Source organism: Trypanosoma brucei, chromosome 7 (assembly GCF_000210295.1).
Source record: "Trypanosoma brucei gambiense DAL972 chromosome 7, complete sequence".
NCBI classification, from domain to species: Eukaryota; Euglenozoa; class Kinetoplastea; order Trypanosomatida; family Trypanosomatidae; genus Trypanosoma; species Trypanosoma brucei.
The window spans coordinates 644,896-665,939 of record NC_026740.1 but is presented as its reverse complement, the minus strand read 5'-3'; the positions used below and the strand labels follow the sequence as shown (position 1 = coordinate 665,939).

Here is a 21,044-nt window from a genome sequence, read left to right as displayed (position 1 = left end):
GTGAAAGTGAGACAAGTGCCAGGCTTTCCCCCTCCCTTATCAACGTCTTATGCGTTGGTGAGTGTTATTCCGTGAGGCAGAGGTGACTTTACGTATTATAACGAGCGACGCAATATCGCTGTAAAGAGACACGGAAAGCAATTGGAAGAAGTTTCACTTACGTGCAACGCTGGTTGCCTTAAGACACCAGGTGTTCACAGGAAGCAGCAGCGGTGACAAAGAAGAATTTAGTCATTTGAGTTGCCCTCAGTGTGAAGGTACCAGGAGCACATCTACCTTCAAGTTTCCTGTATAATATATATATATATATATATAATAGTCACTCATCTGCACAAGACTGAACGCCTATCACGGTTACCAAGTACGTGGGTGTGTTTCCACAACTACCGCATTTCGTTAGTTGCCAGCGCATCTTCTGATGAGATCGCGAAATACGGATGCGCCATCGAGACGCCGTGGAGGTTTAGCGCGGGCTGCAGGGCTCCTCAAGCGTGCGGCGACTAGAAGGGATAGTTTGGAGAGCAAAACCGTAGCCAGCTTCACGTCATCCCCACCCCCTTCCGCTCCACAAGATCGCGTCTCTCGCACCAATACTGTGGGGATGTGGGAAGATGTTGACACGCGGTCTGCATCGCGGTATTATGAAAAGAACCCTCCTTCTCCCATTAGGCTAAACTCCGCCTTCCATCGTTCTCATGGTGGGCAGGTTGGACAGGGGTTCAAAGCAGCACGTGCTCACCCAATGAGTGCAACAACCTCTATCGGTCGCTTCGGTTCTATTCTGTTTAGCGGCGACACAATGTCTGTGCCCAGGGGGCGAGGCCATTCCAAGAGTCCTGCGGTTTCTCCGGCTGCTGATATAATTGCTCACATCGTCACAGATGACCTGAAGGGTAGTGTAGAGAGGAGCAGGCGAGAAGTATCAACTGACCCCCCATGTTGGAGGGTTCAGCACGATGAGGACATTGCACGGCATGAACTCCACATAGAAGAAATGGAAGCGTATTCCGCTCTAATTCAAAAAATGATGACACATAGAGTGCTTCAGGTTAAAGCTTATCAGCAACGGTTAGATGCAGAAGAAAAGATGTGGTTAGCACTACAAAATGTACATGCTGTAATCGAGAAGGAGGAGGAGAGACGCAACTTGATAGTTAGCAAGGAAAGCGTCGATAGGCGCAACCTCACGAGGAAGGTTGATGGCGGCGAGTGTAGCGACGAGGAGGAACCAGCGGTGGAAATAAACGCAGGTGAATGGATTAGTTACGCGTATCCGCTACAAACTGAAAAGCTGCGTATACAAGAGTCAGCACAACGTCAACGAATGTATCTTGAACACGCCATTGCAATCCATAAATTACAAACAAGGATGAGATTGGCACTAAAAATGTTAAACGCTGCACGAATAAAGAAAGAGGAAATAGATGAGAAAGGACATCCAACTGAAAAATATCCAGTTAGAAAATCTAACACCAATGAGAGTCTCCTTCTATGGAACTCTTGGGACTCCGACTTGGATGAGGCGATGGATCAAGAAATATACGAACTCATAAATATTTTATGGAAAAACGACAAAGTGTCACACTCCACACCAACGACGCTCAACGAAACACAGGATATGGCTTCAACGCAATCACCAACTAAACGACACATAAAGGCAGACTATGAAGAGCCAGAAAAAATAAAGACAACAGAACGAGAGGAGATCATAAACAAACATGAACAAAGGAAAAACTACAAGCAAGGAATAATATGCAGGGAGGAGCAGGAGAGGGATAAGATAATGGAAAACGAGGTAAACGCCATGTTCAACATACTAAGAAACACAAATAAAACACAAAAAGAAGAAATTTACGAAGATGCAAATAAAGAAAAAATACAAAAAAAAATAGAAGAGAACAAAAAAGACGAATATTCATACGAAATCAAAGAAAACAATAATCAAGGCATATCGGATCAAGACAATCAAAAAAGCACAAAAAATAACTCAGCGGAAACAAATAACAAATCCAACGAAACACGTATACGCAGTACATCCACAAAAGTTGATTGTGCATTTGATCTCCATGATCAATTCACTGATGACATGCTTGCGATATCTATGGATAATGTCACCGCAACTGAAACACAGGACCGTGAAGGATTGCAAGGTGATGAATGCCGTGAGCGGTTTGCATTATGTGCTTCTGCTATTGAAGGTGAAGAGGACGCCTTCCGCAAGGATATTGTTTGTGCATATGATGATCGTGCATTTGATCTCCATGATCAATTCACTGATGACATGCTTGCGATATCTATGGATAATGTCACCGCAACTGAAACACAGGACCGTGAAGGATTGCAAGGTGATGAATGCCGTGAGCGGTTTGCATTATGTGCTTCTGCTATTGAAGGTGAAGAGGACGCCTCCCGCAAGGATATTGTTTGTGCATATGATGATTGTGCATTTGATCTCCATGATCAATTCACTGATGACATGCTTGCGATATCTATGGATAATGTCACCGCAACTGAAACACAGGACCGTGAAGGATTGCAAGGTGATGAATGCCGTGAGCGGTTTGCATTATGTGCTTCTGCTATTGAAGGTGAAGAGGACGCCTCCCGCAAGGATATTGTCTGTGCATATGATGATTGTGCATTTGATCTCCATGATCAATTCACTGATGACATGCTTGCGATATCTATGGATAATGTCACCGCAACTGAAACACAGGACCGTGAAGGATTGCAAGGTGATGAATGCCGTGAGCGGTTTGCATTATGTGCTTCTGCTATTGAAGGTGAAGAGGACGCCTCCCGCAAGGATATTGTCTGTGCATATGATGATTGTGCATTTGATCTCCATGATCAATTCACTGATGACATGCTTGCGATATCTATGGATAATGTCACCGCAACTGAAACACAGGACCGTGAAGGATTGCAAGGTGATGAATGCCGTGAGCGGTTTGCATTATGTGCTTCTGCTATTGAAAGTGAAGAGGACGCCTCCCGCAAGGATATTGTCTGTGCATATGATGATTGTGCATTTGATCTCCATGATCAATTCACTGATGACATGCTTGCGATATCTATGGATAATGTCACCGCAACTGAAACACAGGACCGTGAAGGATTGCAAGGTGATGAATGCCGTGAGCGGTTTGCATTATGTGCTTCTGCTATTGAAAGTGAAGAGGACGCCTCCCGCAAGGATATTGTCTGTGCATATGATGATTGTGCATTTGATCTCCATGATCAATTCACTGATGACATGCTTGCGATATCTATGGATAATGTCACCGCAACTGAAACACAGGACCGTGAAGGATTGCAAGGTGATGAATGCCGTGAGCGGTTTGCATTATGTGCTTCTGCTATTGAAAGGTGAAGAGGACGCCTCCCGCAAGGATATTGTCTGTGCATATGATGATTGTGCATTTGATCTCCATGATCAATTCACTGATGACATGCTTGCGATATCTATGGATAATGTCACCGCAACTGAAACACAGGACCGTGAAGGATTGCAAGGTGATGAATGCCGTGAGCGGTTTGCATTATGTGCTTCTGCTATTGAAGGTGAAGAGGACGCCTCCCGCAAGGATATTGTTTGTGCATATGATGATTGTGCATTTGATCTCCATGATCAATTCACTGATGACATGCTTGCGATATCTATGGATAATGTCACCGCAACTGAAACACAGGACCGTGAAGGATTGCAAGGTGATGAATGCCGTGAGCGGTTTGCATTATGTGCTTCTGCTATTGAAGGTGAAGAGGACGCCTCCCGCAAGGATATTGTTTGTGCATATGATGATTGTGCATTTGATCTCCATGATCAATTCACTGATGACATGCTTGCGATATCTATGGATAATGTCACCGCAACTGAAACACAGGACCGTGAAGGATTGCAAGGTGATGAATGCCGTGAGCGGTTTGCATTATGTGCTTCTGCTATTGAAGGTGAAGAGGACGCCTCCCGCAAGGATATTGTTTGTGCATATGATGATTGTGCATTTGATCTCCATGATCAATTCACTGATGACATGCTTGCGATATCTATGGATAATGTCACCGCAACTGAAACACAGGACCGTGAAGGATTGCAAGGTGATGAATGCCGTGAGCGGTTTGCATTATGTGCTTCTGCTATTGAAGGTGAAGAGGACGCCTCCCGCAAGGATATTGTTTGTGCATATGATGATTGTGCATTTGATCTCCATGATCAATTCACTGATGACATGCTTGCGATATCTATGGATAATGTCACCGCAACTGAAACACAGGACCGTGAAGGATTGCAAGGTGATGAATGCCGTGAGCGGTTTGCATTATGTGCTTCTGCTATTGAAGGTGAAGAGGACGCCTTCCGCAAGGATATTGTCTGTGCATATGATGATCGTGCATTTGATCTCCATGATCAATTCACTGATGACATGCTTGCGATATCTATGGATAATGTCACCGCAACTGAAACACAGGACCGTGAAGGATTGCAAGGTGATGAATGCCGTGAGCGGTTTGCATTATGTGCTTCTGCTATTGAAGGTGAAGAGGACGCCTCCCGCAAGGATATTGTCTGTGCATATGATGATTGTGCATTTGATCTCCATGATCAATTCACTGATGACATGCTTGCGATATCTATGGATAATGTAACCGCAACTGAAACACAGGACCGTGAAGGATTGCAAGGTGATGAATGCCGTGAGCGGTTTGCATTATGTGCTTCTGCTATTGAAGGTGAAGAGGACGCCTCCCGCAAGGATATTGTTTGTGCATATGATGATCGTGCATTTGATCTCCATGATCAATTCACTGATGACATGCTTGCGATATCTATGGATAATGTAACCGCAACTGAAACACAGGACCGTGAAGGATTGCAAGGTGATGAATGCCGTGAGCGGTTTGCATTATGTGCTTCTGCTATTGAAGGTGAAGACGACGCCTCCCGCAAGGATATTGTTTGTGCATATGATGATTGTGCATTTGATCTCCATGATCAATTCACTGATGACATGCTTGCGATATCTATGAATAATGTCACCGCAACTGAAACACAGGACCGTGAAGGGTTGCATTTTGTTGCTGAAACGTTGAAAACTCTTAATGCTGTCGAAAGTGGACAATCTACCTTCGGTGTTAAAGCTGGTGATGTTTTATATTTTGGATTTGATGGTGACAGGAGGCAACTTGTACCTGGTGCCTTTAATACATATGGTGCTGGAACTTCTTTGCAAAATGACGTCTTACGCGCAGGAGAAGGAGTTGACTCGTTGCGACCTTTTAATGCTGGTGAAACTGCAGAATCTACCTTCAGTGATAAAGCTGGTGATGTGCTATATTTTGGATTCGATGGTGAGAGGAGGGGAATTGCCCCTGGTGCCTTCAATACATATGGTGCTGGAACTTCTTTGCAAAATGACACCTTACGTGCAGGAGAAGGAGTGGACGCTTCTGGTTCTTTTTCCTGTGGTCTTATGGACGTGGAGGAGGATGAGCGGATTCTTTTATTGCAGGAGGAGGATAGGCGGTTCAAACGGTTGCTGAAGCGTTTTGTTTCCCGTCCGGTAAATGATTTAGAAAAACGTCGTGGTAATCCGAATATGCGGGTTGATGTTGCTTCATTTACGTGTGGTTGTGTGTTGGAGAGATGGGTTATCCGTAACCGCTGAGATCGTGATTTTTTTTTCTATACTTTGTGTTGCTGCTAGAATATTTTTTAAATGTTTTCTTGTGTATTGAGCATAGTTTTGAATGTGTTTGTGTCCCTTTTCCTTGACCGCAAACTTTTTCTTTTTTTGAAGTTTTGTAATTTCTCTTCTTGAATTGTTAATATCTGTGTTATTTTCGCTCTTACCTCACTTTCTCTGTTAATGATGTCGTGCTGTTTAGTCATATCTTTGTTTTTTATGTGCATTTTCTAAATAAAAAAACCGAAAAGGGTTCTTTTTGGGGTGAGTGATGTAAAGTTTTGTGTGATGATTGTTGGGTTGTATTGGTTGGGTGCCCACTGTTCATTATGACACATTGCACTTTATTGATGTTGTCGTTGTTGTTATTGTTTTATTTGATTTATTTCTCAGCCTTTTTGCAGGTATAAGTGCTGTGACCCTTCTTGACGTTAGGCTCAATGACAAGTGCTTTTGTTGTACGTTAAAATTTCATGGTGTTGTGGTTTGTTATTTGCGTCAATCCCCCTTTGCCATTTTTTAAATCGCAATCATTATTTTCTAAACTGTTTGATTGTGTCGCTGAGTTGGTAGGGGGACGTTTGAGATGATTTCTTATTGGGTATTGTGTGTTGTGCAGTAAATTTACGTTTATTTTGTAGGAAAGGGGTATTCTAGATATTTTTGAGATACCGGCGTTTTGTTTTTCGAAGGTGGTTCATGTCGTATAAGTTTCCATTACTTTGTGATACCCAATGGGCGCTAAGTTGGACCGTTTCTGACAAATTAGTTCATTGATTTCCTCCCATTGAATGCTGTTCCAGAAGTTCAATGTATTCACGAAACAGTTGTGTTCTTTTTTTTTTCTTTTTACTGTGGCATATTTCGCCGTGTGCTCCTCCTTGTTTGTGTATTGACGGTCGCCTACGTACGGAGTGTTTTTGTACTTCCTTTTTTTTTCCTGTTTGGAGTTGCAGAAGCAGGAACTGAGAACTAGGAACAAGAACTCCTGCGCACATTCGTGTGTATTTTGTCAAGTATAGACACTCACAGCGACACTAACTGATGAGCATCGTCAATCAGCTCACACCAGCCGAGAGGCGTATATTGAATGAGGCATTGGAAAATGCGGAGAAAAGAGCATGCAATGGTGCGCTTGCAGCGGCAGAAGGAACCCAATTTCCATTAATTCCAGGAGTTGCGACTGCGGGGGCAAGACGTGCCAAACCCAAGGCATGCAATACAATGGAGCGCATTTCTCAACAGGAGCGTCAGGAACGTGAGTTGTGGATGGCTGTGGAACGCAGTCTTGAGCATCCTTTTGTGTACCGCACAGACTCTAGCAAAGAACTTGCCGTCAATATGCTGCGGCGGATTCCGAGACTAAAGGATCTTTCGTTAAGAGACTTAGAGACCATGTCCTCAACGATGCGAATAGCACACGTGGGTGATGGTGTGGTGCTTGCGGGGAACCAACCCCGGAAAACCGAGGCAAACGTAGAAACGATGGATTACATTGACCACTACTCGTTGGTGGTAAATGAGGACACTGCCACAACCGCCGGCTGGAGTTCTGATGTGGACTTGGCACCAAAAGCAGAGAGGGAGGTAACTAGCGCGCAAGAAGCATCAGAGCAGGGACGGGATGACAGTAGTTGTTCTCCTTCGAAAAGTAGCGCGAGGCATGATATGGCGAGGTACGTTTACGTTTTACTACGTGGTAATGTTTTACTGCGCCTCCCGTTTAAATGCCCAATGGATGCACTTGTCGAACCGTACGAGATGTTTGGTCTTCCGACGACACTAGCAGCTCTACCGGAGGATGCGTACTACCAAACATGTTCAGATTGCGTACTTCTTTGCTTCCCAAGGAACAAGGAATACGTGATGGACGGAGTGCTCAAACGTCTGGACAAGCGCCTGGTGCAAGAACAAACCACCTTTCTGCAGCAGCATCTTCGTGTGAAAGTTTTAACGCACTGGACACCGCAAGAATACGAAAGATGTGCCCGTGCACTTGTGCCGCTGCGTGTATCCTGGCGACAAATGGTAGTTGAGCAGGATATGGAATCGGATGCTATGTACTTTATAAAAGAGGGGCAATGCGTAGTTGTTCGTAATGTACCACTACCACGTGGTCGCGCGCGCTACGGTAGACGAGTGCATGAGGGCAGTATTACCTGTTTTCCCTCTACTGGTGCAAAAGCGAGGCAGTCACGTCAACTCAATGAATCGGTGACATCGTTTGGCCACTTTCCCTCGTCAGCATCACGCGGCCAACAACACAATTTGCCATCGCAAACTATGAAATTTGTGGAGGTCGCCACGTTGCGCGAGGGTGAATTCTTTGGGGAATTGGGGTTACTTAGTCATGAGGTTGATAGGAAACCTGACGTAGAGAAAATCCGGTCTGAGGCCTACTGGCGAAACACACTTGCTGCTGCAAAGGATGCGCCGACCGATTATGCACCCTTAGATGGGGAGTTGCCGTTGCAGAAAGTGTTGCAACCTCTTTCCAGTGGATCACCATCACCAAGGGGGATCGAAGGAGATCCTACATCATTCGCCCTCGGTTTAGAACCAACCAATAAATTTTCTATGTTTCCACAGCCTACAATGGGGCGGCAGGCGAGTGTGTACACAAGATGCCCATGTGTTTTTTACATGTTACCTTACGATCGTTGCAGGGAACTCTTTGGTGCGCGTGAGTATGCCCAGTTGAAGGAGTTTGCCAATGGATATCCATCCCGTGAAGACATTGAGATCCACTACGAGAGACAACGGAAATGGAGCAAATATCGTAAAACATTGGTAAACGATGTTCTGAATGATGCGAGCAACATGCGGCAGAAATCACACGAAGGTTGCAGTCGTGTCAAGTGATACGCGATGTGTCACACTAACATTTGTTCGCCACCGAAGGGGTGAGGGGATGAAGTGTCCCTGTGGAACAGGACTAAAGAAAACGGGATTAGGGAGGGGTGCGGACGAGGGAGCGGTGTGTTGGCATGCTCAAGTGTCCCCATTATCTTTTTTAGATCTTTTTTTTGTGTTTCCCTACGTACCACACAACCCGAATGTATAACCTGTATTCCTATGTACCTTTATCCGAATCACTTGTGCTATTATTTGCGTGTTCACGAAGTTTCCATTTAACGTGTTTCTTCGTAGCGGTGCGGTACTTTCCCCTTACCTCCTGTTTCGGACGGTACCTTGTTTTTGCTTGCACCCTTTAAAAAAATTGTGTCAGCCGTACTTTCCTCTTTGCTCGTGGAACGTTCCATTGTAGGTCGGTGACGCACGGATTTTGGAGTGAAAAACAAAAAATAAAGTCACTTTCCCCTTTTTTCTCACCGGTATTTTTTCTGTTCTCCTCGCTTGTTTAAAGACTTAATTGGGAAGATATTAAGTTCTGCTATGATAGACGAAACATCGCTACGAGAATTCTACGAATTCGTATATCCCGTAGACCTTGTGGTGCAGTGGTTGTCATATAACCTTCAACATGCGGACAAGATCATCTCTTCCTCACCAGGTAGCGTTGCAAACGGTAACGATCCTAAGGTGTTGCCATCAACGGGGGAGGATGTTACTGAAGGGGGCCGGGGAAGTACTAGTAGTGCAGATGGATATTTGGCGCGCCGCGAATTCTGTTTCACTTTACTGGGAGATATTTTCACACGCTTTAGGAGTTACAGTAGTGTAACGGAACTTCGTCGTGAGCTCATCCGTTCGTTTCCGGAGAAAATTGACGTCGGGGCCGTCTACAACATTCGTCCAAACCAAAAGCAGAAAGTGGGGACAATTGTTCCGGTGGAGCGTGAGCTCGTGTTTGATATCGATATGAGCGACTACGACAATTCTCGTTCTTGTTGTACTGGAAAATCTATATGCCGGTGGTGCTGGACGTGGATGTCGTGTGCCGCAGCTGTGTTGCGGAAGGTGCTGGAGGATGATTTTGGGTTCCGGTATCTGTTTCCTGTGTTCTCTGGTCGCCGTGGAATTCATCTTTGGGTGTGTGATAAGCGTGCGTGCAAAATGCACGATGACGAGCGGTCAGCTCTTGTATCTTACCTTACCGTTGTTGTGCCCAAAGCATCACAGCACGCAGTCGTGGCAGACTTTGTAAACGGCAAACCTATTCATCCCACCATCCAACATGTGCAGGCCACAGTACTTGATCCATCCTTCACATCGCTGTTTCTCAACTCTACTCCGGAAAATCCAAACCGCGTTACTCACCCGAAGGGTGCTCGAATTGTCTACAAGGCGATTGTTTCGGCACTAAAAATGGGCACACGCCGCGATGTCGAACAGCGTTTTTTGCGGAACGTACCATTTGAGGAGGGGAATATCCTCGACTGGACATATGTTCTGCGGACACTTGGAGACGCGGCGACGAATGTGATCGCTGCTGCCCAAATTCTACTCATGTACCCCCGGTTGGATGAGCACGTGAGTACGCGCCGTGACCACTTGTTGAAGCTACCCTTTTGTGTACACCCTGCTACGGGTTCGTTGTGCTGCCCATTGGAGTGGGATAACGTGCCAACATTCGACCCTGTAAGTGATCCACCCAAACTGCAGGATATGTTACTGCACCGTCATATGGATGAAAAGTGGTTGGCGCCTTTACAGCGTATGCTGCAGGAAATGGGGCGAGATCCTGCAGAGGAGAGATAGACGTATTGCGGGCTGATAGAACGCACATACGCATAGATGAGGATTCACAAAGTAGCACACCGGCTGCGGCTGAAAATGTCACGACCAAAAGGTGGAATGATATGGGGTATTTTTACCACCAATCGTTTAGTGTGTGTTAGATCCTCAATTCGAGCGCTCACTGTTCGAAGTTTCCCCGTTTTAACCACTGCAGCGTTCGTGCACGCCCCCGTTGCGACGACCCCCCCCCCCCCCCCACCTTAAACACACACTATGTCACAATAATTTCCTCTCCTAAACTACTACATATATGTATTCCTTCTTTTTCTTTTTTTTTCGTACCGCTTTCACTTTTGCTTTTCGTGGGGAATCGCAAAGTTAAGGTTTGGTGGAGCAGTTCGTACGCAGGGGAGCACACGGGCTTGTGGACGAAATCGTAGTCATTTGTTTAGAACAGAGGGACACGAAGAGGCAACAGCTTCAGGGAACAGAGTGTACTGAGAGTGAGGTGTGCTCAGTGGGTTTTAAAGCTGAAGATATATATATATATATAAAGGAAACGGCTTAAAGCGGGAGAAATTGTGGTTACCTTCCATTTGGGTAATTTAATGTTCGCTTTCCTTCCTCCTGCTAAGGCTGCTCGTACGGAGCGCTCCCCTCTTGGAAGCACTGAGCTGGGGTGTGATGTCAGTCAGCTCACAACTCCATCTGTTACTGCTGTTAGTCCTTTCCCCGTCGGTCAGGTGCGACCTGTCACAATTGCTGAAGCCGATATACGTGTTGGTGGTGTGTCTGTTCGGCCCTCCATCTTTCTGTCCGGCATCGGTACTAACAGTTGTTGGATGGTTGATGAGAACACGCGGCTGTTACGTGTGTGGGATATGCGAAAACCTTTTTGGCACCGCACTGCCCCCCGTGTCGCCCATATTCCTTTTTTTACGGAGAGTGAAGGTCTTCCACTGTTTGTTACGGAACTTGGGCCGAACGACGAATCAATTGCCTTTTGCACAGATTACGGTGTTGTGTCGAGTCTTGACCACTCTGTCGAGTTTCAGGTAAGCACTGAAAATGAACCCGTTAAGGTTTCGGCTTTCGCTTGCAGGAGGGAGCAGCAGGCAACGCTGACGGCTGTGGGTACGTTGTCGGGCGCGATATTTGTTGCAATTAAAATTGATGGTGAGCGCTTCGTGATTAGCTTTGAACGTACCTCTTGTAATGTGTCTGTCCGGACGTCAACGTCGTCATCTGGAGGTTCTTGGTGGAGTTCCTTTCTACCAAAACGGTTGCTCTCAACGGGCAGTAGGGAGAGTAACAATGACGAAGCAGACGGAAACAGGCTGGAGTTTACGTTGCTGCGATTTCGGGGGGAGCACCCAACACAACTATGGGCAGTAAATGCAGCATCGGAGTTCTTTCTCCTAGATATTGGCCCTCTGCGACGACGACGCCCGAAAAATAACAGCAGCGCAGAGGGTGGTATACGAGCCAAGTGGATTACAAACATTTCCTCGGTGCTACAGCGGCGAGGGCGCGTAGTGGCATTTGACGAAACTCCGTTGTCTTTGTGTTGCCTGGTGTATCTGTTTTCTTGCAGCCGCTGGGATGCTAGTTTGGAAGTCGTAACAATGGAGCCGAGCACGGGCGCTGTGCGACGGGTGGTCAGTATGCAGTCTATCGCGTTGCTTGCACACAGTGTGGCCAGCGCACCGTTGCACCACACGAAAATCTATTTGGATGAGTCGTCGCATATGATAACCATTCTTTCGGGGCAATGCTGTGTGTTTCTAAACAATGATTTAGGTGTGCGAAATCCTTGTTCCAGTGAGGATGTGCACATGTTGAGAAACGTTGAATTCCCTATTGTGAGTGCGCTTCTTCCGGATGGACATATTGTTACGATGGGAATCAACGGACCAGTAGTCTCCAACACCAGAGCTGATGAGTTGCTGCATGAGGCTGCGGAGGATTCTAGAGAGGCCGCCGACGACCGAGGCAGCAGAGGCAGCGGGATACGACAAAATAGTGATGCATGGAAACAATCACGCTTTACCGGAGGCCGTGATGGTCTTAATGACGTTACTCGCCTCCTCAATAATCTTCTGGATAGCCTCCGCATCGACTGTAAGATGTCCATTGATTCTGCCGTTCTGGACGCGGGTGAGGCCATTTGCCTCTACAGCACCCCCCACAAGGGCAATTGGGCACGGGCTGACCTCAATATAGAGGATGACAACATTATTATGCACGTAACCCATAGCGTAGTGCAGAGGCAGCAAGAACACCGTCGCTTCCTTCTGACTGTGCTGCTTCACAAGGAAATTGCACTTCGCCTTCAACCGCAAACCATTGCCAGACTCCTATCGATGCAGGAGGCGCTTCTGGTAATGGTTGCCATTAGACGGCTACAGAATGACACAACCCACTGTTCATCATCTGCAACCACAACAGTGGAGGGGTTCGAAGTAATGACACCACTCTATCAACTTGCTTCTGCAGGTAGTAACAACATCAACAGCTCCCTGCTCGCGGCTAACTTATCACAAAATGGAGACAGTTGTTCGGTGGAAGACTACCGACGGTTGGTGCGCAGTGCTGTGGAGCGTGAACGGTGCCAACTGCTTTTGCGGAGAGCTATCAATTGCGTTGCAGATCAAGCACGAAGTGAGCTCTCCAGCGCAAACTCAATGTGTGCGCAGGCTACTTCTGCGGAGATCGTCTTTGGGGACCCAAGTCGACTAAGTCAGCTGCTACAGGTACTTTGTGACAATCTCCATGAAACTCAGGACAGTGTGTTGATTGACAGGCGCTCGAAATTCGACGATGCTTTGTCGGTCGCATCAGTCTTTGTTCTTGTGGCCCGGGCAATTGATGAGTCTCGTGAGGATATTGAGAGGTTGTGTCCTATTCCCCAAAATGTGCGAGCATTAATGTGGACAAGTTCTGATGCGAGTGATTATGGCATTCAGCTTCACTTGTCGAGTGCCGCGAAGTGCTTTTCAGATGCACTGGCAGGCTCGTTGATGTGGAGCAAATCTGAAATGGAAACTATGTCGGCACCAGCTGACCCGTTAAGTGAAAAGATGAATACGTCAGAGCTTTCGTCTTGGTTAGTACCTGTGCAGGACCAGCTACGGCTGCTGGATTTCATTGCTGTGATCATTCACTTCACATTTCGTAACCATTCAGAAGGTGGTCCCACCTTTTTCGCGAGTGCCATGCGCAGCACTCTCTTCCGTGAGCCATTCCTGATAGAACCACTTGGTTACCCATTTGGCGCACCGGTCCCTACTGAGACGACTGTGGGGGCGTGTGTTCTCCGTCTATGCGAAGAACTCGCGTTAGATTTTGTAGTTGATGATGTTGTTTCCGCATTTTGCCTTGCTGAGCCAGTGGAGAACCCACTGCAACCTAGCGGCAAGTATGATAGGCTCGGCCTATACTGTGAGCGCAACCCGAAAATATTCGAGGTTGCCCTCCGCACGCTGTTGACCCAACGCCGCGAATGGGAATTGCAGCTCTTACCAGAACTTCTTCCTCAGTACGAAGCGGGCGCAGTTGCGCGCGATGAGTTCCTTGCTAAGGAAGCGCCACAGTTGTTGTGGTTGATGAGGCCGCAAGCTTTCTACTCATTAGTGGAGGAAGGTGCACGACTACCTTCATCATCATCGGCATCTTATTTCCTTTACGGCGACGATCTAGTTACGCACCGTTCACGTTGCCTGGCTTTGTCCAGGCTTGCATGGGTTGCTTCTGGATCCGGTAATTCCTCGTCATATTACGGTTTGGAACTAGATACGGCGGTGGTAGCTGCACAAAAGCGATTTTTGATGCCAGATACGAAGAATGTTGTATTGGGTCCTGCAGAGTTGGTCCAGCGTTTATTGCAGCTACCGTCGCCAGATGCCTGGATGTCTGCAACAGGAGTTGCTTGCCTAGTGGAGGAGGAATTGCGTAAGGATCTTCTTACGCAAATTGCGCGTAGAGCAAAACAACACGACGGCGAGGTTTTACTTCAGATAAAGAGGGAGGGCACAAGTGAGCTGGAGGTGGCACGGGCCTTGGAGGTTACGGCTATTGGTCGCATCCTTTTGGCGGCAACGGGGCGAGGTGAGGGTTGTGCAACAGCGACCGCCAAAGCGTGTGCCGGTATTTTTGACAATGCTGAGCAACAGTTGTTGACGTCGTGGCTTCGAGCTCGCTCCGCTGGACTCGTGTCATGAACCACGCCGTGACGGAAACCGTTAAAAGAACTTGCAACTTCCGTATATTTTCAAGCCACCGACATTTACTCATTGGTTGTGTCGTCCGCTTCTCTCGTCCGAGTGGCTGCGGGTGTGTTCCTGCATGGATTAAAAAAGAAGGGGATGAGTAGTTGCAGTTGGCACTCAGCGGGGTGCGAAGAGGTCAAAGTCACAACAGTGGGGCCACCGACGGAAACGGGGCACCTCACATAATACAGGTGTATGCACCAATTGCGAGCGCTGCAACAACGTTCGCGAAAAAATAATAGTTAAAGACATCAGAGGTGCGGCGTCAATCCACTTTTGTTTAAAAAAGGGGGGAAAAGATAAGGAAGGGAAATAGCAGTCTATCACGTCTTTTTTGGTTGGCTGGATTGTGTGCCTGTGTTTGTGTGTGTGAGTGTGGAAGGATCCGTTTTGTGGATGCTCTTCTGGGAAAGATGAACGGATGGAGAGCAGGCGGTGAAGGAATGGAATATAGAAAGGAAGAGCAATTGCCGTTTGGGATCTCAAACTTCAGTTACATTTAACTTAATCACGACTGGTGTTTTTTTGGCCCACTTTTTGAGGCGCTTGCAATCCATGCGCGTTAGTGTATGGCCGTCGCATTGTTTCGGTGCAGCTTTTTTGATTATACTTCCTTCAAAATGGGGATAATCGCATCGTTGTACCTTTTCCCCCTCATATCTGACTTTTGCTTTTGTTGCTTCGGTTAGTGAGGAAAGCGGGGACGGGAAGGATTGTGTGCTTGTCTGTACGCTACAATGAAAACCGCAAAGGTGAACAGTACAATAAAGAAGGGGAAAGCGAAAAAGGTTAAGACCACCAAATCAACAGAGAAAACTCCTCTTACCTGGACTTTTTCCTTCCATGAGGTTAAAAGACAGCAGGCTTCGCTCCTTTTCATAGCTTGGGACGAGGATGATAGCGGCCGCATACCGCGTCAGCACCTACTTTCCATACTCTACGCACTGTTTCCATCGGCTAATTCAATGGGAGATGGTAAAGTGGGGGAGAGACCAAGTGCACTCAGCTTACGCGAAATTCGCGATGCCTTCCTAATGACAGTTGGACGTCCCCTTTCGGAAATGCCGTACGTAACGCTGAAGGATGTATGCAGTGTTTTAGATAGTTTGTGGGCGTCACCCGCAAGGCGTGAGCGAATGGCGCAGGGCTGCCTTTACAGCGTATTTACTAGTGTGGCAGATTCGGGGCATATGATGACACGCAGTGCCCTCGTGGAGGCGTGTAATCATATTGCTGGTGCCGCGATCAGCGAAGGAATGGCCGAAGCAATTCTTAGTCCTCACGGTATCGCTGCTGGTCTGCTGAACGAAGGGGAGAGTAAGATAAACTTTTCAGGATTTTGTAAAATCATGCTTCCCTTACTCGCAGTCTGATGGAGTGTACCGACTTCAAGTTATGTGACCTTGTGGAGCAACCCTCGTGTTTTTGTACGTTAGGTTTCTTCCTTTTGTTACCTTTGCCTTTGTGAAAGACACACCAGTAGTGTCGAGGTGTCCCCACTTTTCTTTTCTTTCCTGTCTCGTGGTGTCTGACTTTTTCAAGTTGCTCCTTAATGCCCCGTTTATTAACGATATTTTCCTGTACTGTGTGTATAACGTCAAGTGCCCAAATGGCATAGGCGTGTGCTCGTGCATGCGCGCTTGTATATCTGTACTCACCGACTATATATATATATATATATATCCTATACTGTTTCCTTCAATTGAGTCGTTGCATATGCTCATTGTGCCTCCTTTTCTTTCACCACAGTGACTTTCTCCCTCCGTACATTCTTGTTATCGTGCAGCCGAACTTTTAACCAGGTGAAGCAAGTTAGTTGATTTGGAAGTGCACGTTTTCCTTGTTCGTAGGTGTACTCCCTCTGAGGGTCTCTTTTCGAGTCCTTTTTGTTTTTCTAATTATTCCTTTGTTCGCCTTTGCTGTATTTACAGTTGTTATCACTACTTAAAAAGAAGAATTTTACTACGACTGCGCTCGCCATAACGATGGGGCAGAAGGGGAGAATGAGTGCCGCGCCGAAGAGCGTTGGGTCTTCAATCATTGGAGGCAGATCTGTGACGACGATGCGATCATCTCTCTTACCGACGCTACCTGGAAACTTTGACGACGCCATGGCAACACCGTGGCCCATTGCCAACTCGAATAGGCGGGCGTCAGAATATCCCTCATCTTTGCCCGGGTTGCCTCATGTTGCAACGACAGCCTCCACGGCGTATGGCAGTAACTACTACTTGGACCAGTACTGGGATAGGGGAATGCCGGATGTTTGGCAGAATTCCGTTGTAGGGTCATCTGACAATATGGTACTAGACAGGGAGAGGTCACGCCGTCTGATGGCGTTGCAGCGGCGGAAGTATAAGGAACTTGTTAAAGCAGAGAAGGAGGCGTTCACGGTCCTTATGCAGAAGGAAGAAGGGAGCGTCGAAAGCATTAATGCATTCACAGCATTCCGTATCTCTCTTCAGCGGAAGCAAGAGCAATACCGCGCCAAGAATGGGTCTTGGCTTGCCCAATCCTTTGCCATTCGCGTAGAGCAGCTGATTGAGCAGGAGCAGGAAGAGCGGCGGATGATACAGCGCGCCGAGTTTAGGGTACGCGATTCGCGACAGTGTGTGGAAAGGATAGTTGGGGCCAAGATGCGTTTTCAGCGTGCGATCGAGTCACTTTTTCGCTCAGAGGAGCAGTATCGGAGCATCATTGAGGAATGGGAGACATCTGAGGCGAGACATATTAGTGCCCTGAGACCCTTCGTTACGCTGAAGAGTGTTAGGGCTTTAGGCCAGTGCCCATTTGTTTCCGTGAAGGACTGTCCGTTTCACCATCGTGGCGAGGGGGTCCGTAGCAACCACTACCGCTTTAGTGTGCGGGATGTGGACTAATGTAAATTGTTGGAGTGCTGAAAGCAGCGATCATTCTCCCACGTCCATTCATTATTAGTTAACTCACTTGAGTTGTTTCTTCCTTTGCTGGGAGGTAAAGGGCACTTTGAGAGAATAAAATGGGTGTGTTTGTACTTTTAAACATTGCTGCAACTCTGTGTAGAGTTGCCAAACACATAATTAAATTTTACCAGGCGTTCCCACAAGAGAGAAAAACAAAACAGAAAGAATACCGAGTTTTCACTGTGCATTACCGTCTTCCCTCCTCTTATTTTTGCCAATCGCATGGATTAAATTCCTTGTGAGGAATTTCCTTTTTTCTCTTTTGACGGACCTTCCTCAAGATTTTGCCAGGAAGCCCGTCTTTTTTCACACGGTCTGATGGGAAAGGGGCCGTTTGCAGACCAGATGTACTAATAAGCAAATAAACCACCCATCCCATATCTCCTTTTTTTTGATTTTGGGAGTGACGATCCGACCATTGGTAATCTCAATTAACTGCTTCGTTCATGTTCACTACGTCGGTGTTTAAATACATAACGTTCTCCCTCCCTCAGGTCCGAGTTTTTAACTGTTTTCCTGTAGTCATTGTGGCAGCGGCAAGGAACGAGCTCACAAATATTTATCTATTTTTTCCGCATGATTGAACGCACCGATGTTGTTACAGGGACTGAAACTCAGGAGGGCAGCACTGTGCCGCAGGAGGCCCGACAGTTCCTGCAAGTTATAGCCACCATGCAGTCGGAGTCGGAAGAACGCGCGCGAATCATTGGAGAGTTGCGGTACCGAAAGTTGCTTGTTGAGGAGGAGCGCGACAAAAATTTTATGGAGCGGGAAGCAGTTGTGGCGAAGTTAGCGGATGCAAGAGCGCAGCTGCTGCAGCTCGATGTTGAGCACCGAGAGTTGCAGAAGCGACAGCGTTCAAGTGAATCAGAAATACTAGAGAATAGCAGACAGTCGCAGCGATGCCGGACGTTGCTATCGACTTGCCGTGGGGACTTGACTGTTCATCCGATGGTGCCAAACTCGGCGAGCGAGTTGGCAGCTGAAGCAACTGCTGCAGGGACATCCTCAGCTGCTCATAATGCGTATACGGAGGAAGCGAAGTGGCTTAAGCATCTCTTTATTACATACGGACAGCTTTACAACGGAACTGACTTCTTGCAAGAGCTCCGCGTTTCCATGAAAAATCTCTATGTGGAAGTATCTAAAGAGACCCACAATACCGTGCAGCGGAATTTAAGTGATTGGGAAGCCACGTGTTTACAGAGCCTACCTCACCTGACTGCTGATGAGAGAACACTCCTTCACTTTCAACTAATGCTACATCCATTTGTTTAGGAAACTAAGTGACGCAATCCAAGCACAGGCTGTGTAAGTTCGAAACATGTCGTTATGATTTTTGACTTCAGAAGGATAAATTTTGTGTGAACGGTATAGTAAGAGCTGTAGTAGCCACGCGAGGAGTTATCGACAATATGGTTCATTACTTCACGTCACCATTTTGTTTTACCGTGTTAGCAAGGACCTGACTTTCACGTGATCATATTCATCACACACACACACATATTATATATATATATATACGTGTATATATCGTCTACGTTTTGTGCTTTATCTGCTGTGGAATCTTCAAGGACTGTTGAAATGCATCACTCAAAGTGATATGTGCATGTCAACGTCCACGTATTTACTTAATATGATTCCTTCTGTACCTTTTGCTCGTTATCATCCTTCTAACTTCTGATGCCACGGCAACGGAACCGGCTTTGAGCTGTTTGTTTGGTCACATTACTGAGCCCTATTTTTTTATTTTTGTCGCTTATAGCTCTATAGCGGAATGTTTTCTCTGCATTGCTCGTAACTTTTTTTGTTTATTTTTTTTTTCACCTACTCCGTTCTACCTTGTTTACCATTTGTGTGTGTGCGAAGCTGCCACGGTTTTGTATTTTATATAAAATGATGTCTCTCAGATTCATTTTCCTTCGTTTTTGTTGTTTTGACTGTTCTAATTCTTATTGCTTGCGCGATTTTCATCATATTTTTCACCAGAACGAAGTGTTGTTGGACAATCGCAAAACAATTTACAAGAGACTCAACGAAAAATAAAACTTCGTTGAATAGAGACTGTAGGGAGTCATTCATTGTAGTTATCGAACTATTGCCTAAAAAAGATTAAAAAGACAAATAAGGTGGGAGGAGACAACAAGTGACCGAAGAAACGCTTCAGGAGAAAAAAAAAGAAAAAGCGAGTAGAGTGGCTGCGCACCTTCTTCCCGAGACAGAAACGTAGTTATTCGGCATCAATCGACCCGGAGCCTACCGCTACATTGGAATCGAAATTAAGTAAGTCTATCTTTTTTGTTGCTTTGCAAAAAACACACAAAAAAAGAATTCATACTAATGAGTGGCGGTGTCCCGTCAAAAGACACAGATAAGAAGAAGGGGGTAAGTTATTTCGTTGGAGGTGGCCCCTCTTCCGGGCAGCAGGTTGAGCCCCGGCCGACAGCAGTTCAGTGAAGGGGATGATTGACTCCCTCTTCCGCTCCGCTCCCGTGGCCGCCAGCGACGGGAGGGCCACCGCACCCCAAGCCTTCTTTGGTTATGGCAGGCGCTTGGGTCACACACAGGCCAACAGCCCTTTCATTTCTCCCACAGCGCTTCAGGAGCGCACCGTTAACGTTAGAGTGTACCGCGACGGGTACACAATTGACGACGGGCCGCTACTCTCAATGGACAGTCCGGAATCAGTGGAATTCTTCGAATCAGTGCGGGAGGGGATTGTCCCTGCACGGCTGACGGCCATGTATCCCATCACAAAGATATCATTGCGTCTCATCGACTGCATGCATTTGGACTGTAAGAGCGATGTCCGTTTCCCCGGTACCGGGAGGAGACTGGATGAGGGAACGTCGGGAGGTGCTTCGAAAGCTGAAGTGAATGCTGAGATGGGAGCTGTCGCCTCACCTGTTGATGCTCGCCCATTTGAGTTTCACGAGGGGGAGGAACAGGCGAAAATAGCGATTGTCAATCTTTTCGGTGAGCGCAAGGAATTCAAGGTGAACCCCAAACGACACACTGTGGCCGATGTGTATGGTCTTGCCGCAGCGTATGCAAATGTTCACTTGGGAGCGTTTAAACTTGTGGTTCGCGATGTACCTCCAAGGCAACTTAGCGATGAATCCAAAACCGTCGATGAGGCCAGATTGTCCAACTGTACCGTGATTGTGAGAACCCTTTAATATCCTGGAAGCGGACAAGGGACCGAAACAGTGTTTTTTTATTGTTTTGCTTGCACTTCATTTGAGGATTGCGGCGGGCAACCCCACTTGCTTTCTTCTTTTTCATTCTTTTTTTTTTTTACCCCCTTTTTGAGTTTATAATGAGAGAAAAGGGACTGCCTTACCTTAGTGAAGAAGGAGTTTGCATCTTCCATTCTCACTCTTTTCCCTTGTGGTGGAACCTTGGGGTTCACCAGACACATATATCTATTTTTTCTTTCAAAATATGTTAATGTGTCGCTGAATTACCTTCGTCGTTGTTTTTATATGAACTTCTGCTCGTTTCGT

The 21,044-nt window shown here is 46.8% G+C and overlaps 8 protein-coding genes across 8 annotated transcripts; all 8 read left to right on the top strand.

The window, feature by feature from the left end:
• Positions 1–601: 601 nt before the first annotated feature.
• TbgDal_VII2590 (hypothetical protein, conserved) lies at positions 602–5,669 on the top strand (the record flags this gene model as incomplete). The annotated part of the gene is given in 2 exon segments (XM_011776278.1): positions 602–3,370; positions 3,375–5,669. Coding segments are annotated over 2 exon segments (5,064 nt in total).
• Positions 5,670–6,731: 1,062 nt separating this feature from the next.
• Positions 6,732–8,549, top strand: TbgDal_VII2580 (hypothetical protein, conserved; the record flags this gene model as incomplete). Its single annotated transcript, XM_011776277.1, has 1 exon — positions 6,732–8,549. One exon carries the CDS (start codon positions 6,732–6,734, stop codon positions 8,547–8,549), a length of 1,818 nt encoding a protein of 605 aa, XP_011774579.1.
• A 534-nt stretch (positions 8,550–9,083) lies between these two features.
• TbgDal_VII2570 (DNA primase small subunit, putative) lies at positions 9,084–10,349 on the top strand (the record flags this gene model as incomplete). Its single annotated transcript, XM_011776276.1, has 1 exon — positions 9,084–10,349. One exon carries the CDS (start codon positions 9,084–9,086, stop codon positions 10,347–10,349), a length of 1,266 nt encoding a protein of 421 aa, XP_011774578.1.
• Positions 10,350–10,936: 587 nt separating this feature from the next.
• On the top strand, positions 10,937–14,548 carry TbgDal_VII2560 (hypothetical protein, conserved; the record flags this gene model as incomplete). Its single annotated transcript, XM_011776275.1, has 1 exon — positions 10,937–14,548. The coding sequence occupies one exon, from the start codon at positions 10,937–10,939 to the stop codon at positions 14,546–14,548; it is 3,612 nt and encodes a 1,203-aa protein (XP_011774577.1).
• Positions 14,549–15,333: 785 nt separating this feature from the next.
• Positions 15,334–15,969, top strand: TbgDal_VII2550 (hypothetical protein, conserved; the record flags this gene model as incomplete). The annotated part of the gene is made up of 1 exon (XM_011776274.1): positions 15,334–15,969. One exon carries the CDS (start codon positions 15,334–15,336, stop codon positions 15,967–15,969), a length of 636 nt encoding a protein of 211 aa, XP_011774576.1.
• Positions 15,970–16,581: 612 nt separating this feature from the next.
• On the top strand, positions 16,582–17,475 carry TbgDal_VII2540 (hypothetical protein, conserved; the record flags this gene model as incomplete). Its single annotated transcript, XM_011776273.1, has 1 exon — positions 16,582–17,475. The coding sequence occupies one exon, from the start codon at positions 16,582–16,584 to the stop codon at positions 17,473–17,475; it is 894 nt and encodes a 297-aa protein (XP_011774575.1).
• Positions 17,476–18,114: 639 nt separating this feature from the next.
• Positions 18,115–18,816, top strand: TbgDal_VII2530 (hypothetical protein, conserved; the record flags this gene model as incomplete). The annotated part of the gene is made up of 1 exon (XM_011776272.1): positions 18,115–18,816. One exon carries the CDS (start codon positions 18,115–18,117, stop codon positions 18,814–18,816), a length of 702 nt encoding a protein of 233 aa, XP_011774574.1.
• Positions 18,817–20,000: 1,184 nt separating this feature from the next.
• On the top strand, positions 20,001–20,717 carry TbgDal_VII2520 (hypothetical protein, conserved; the record flags this gene model as incomplete). The annotated part of the gene is made up of 1 exon (XM_011776271.1): positions 20,001–20,717. One exon carries the CDS (start codon positions 20,001–20,003, stop codon positions 20,715–20,717), a length of 717 nt encoding a protein of 238 aa, XP_011774573.1.
• Between the last annotated feature and the right edge of the window lie 327 nt (positions 20,718–21,044).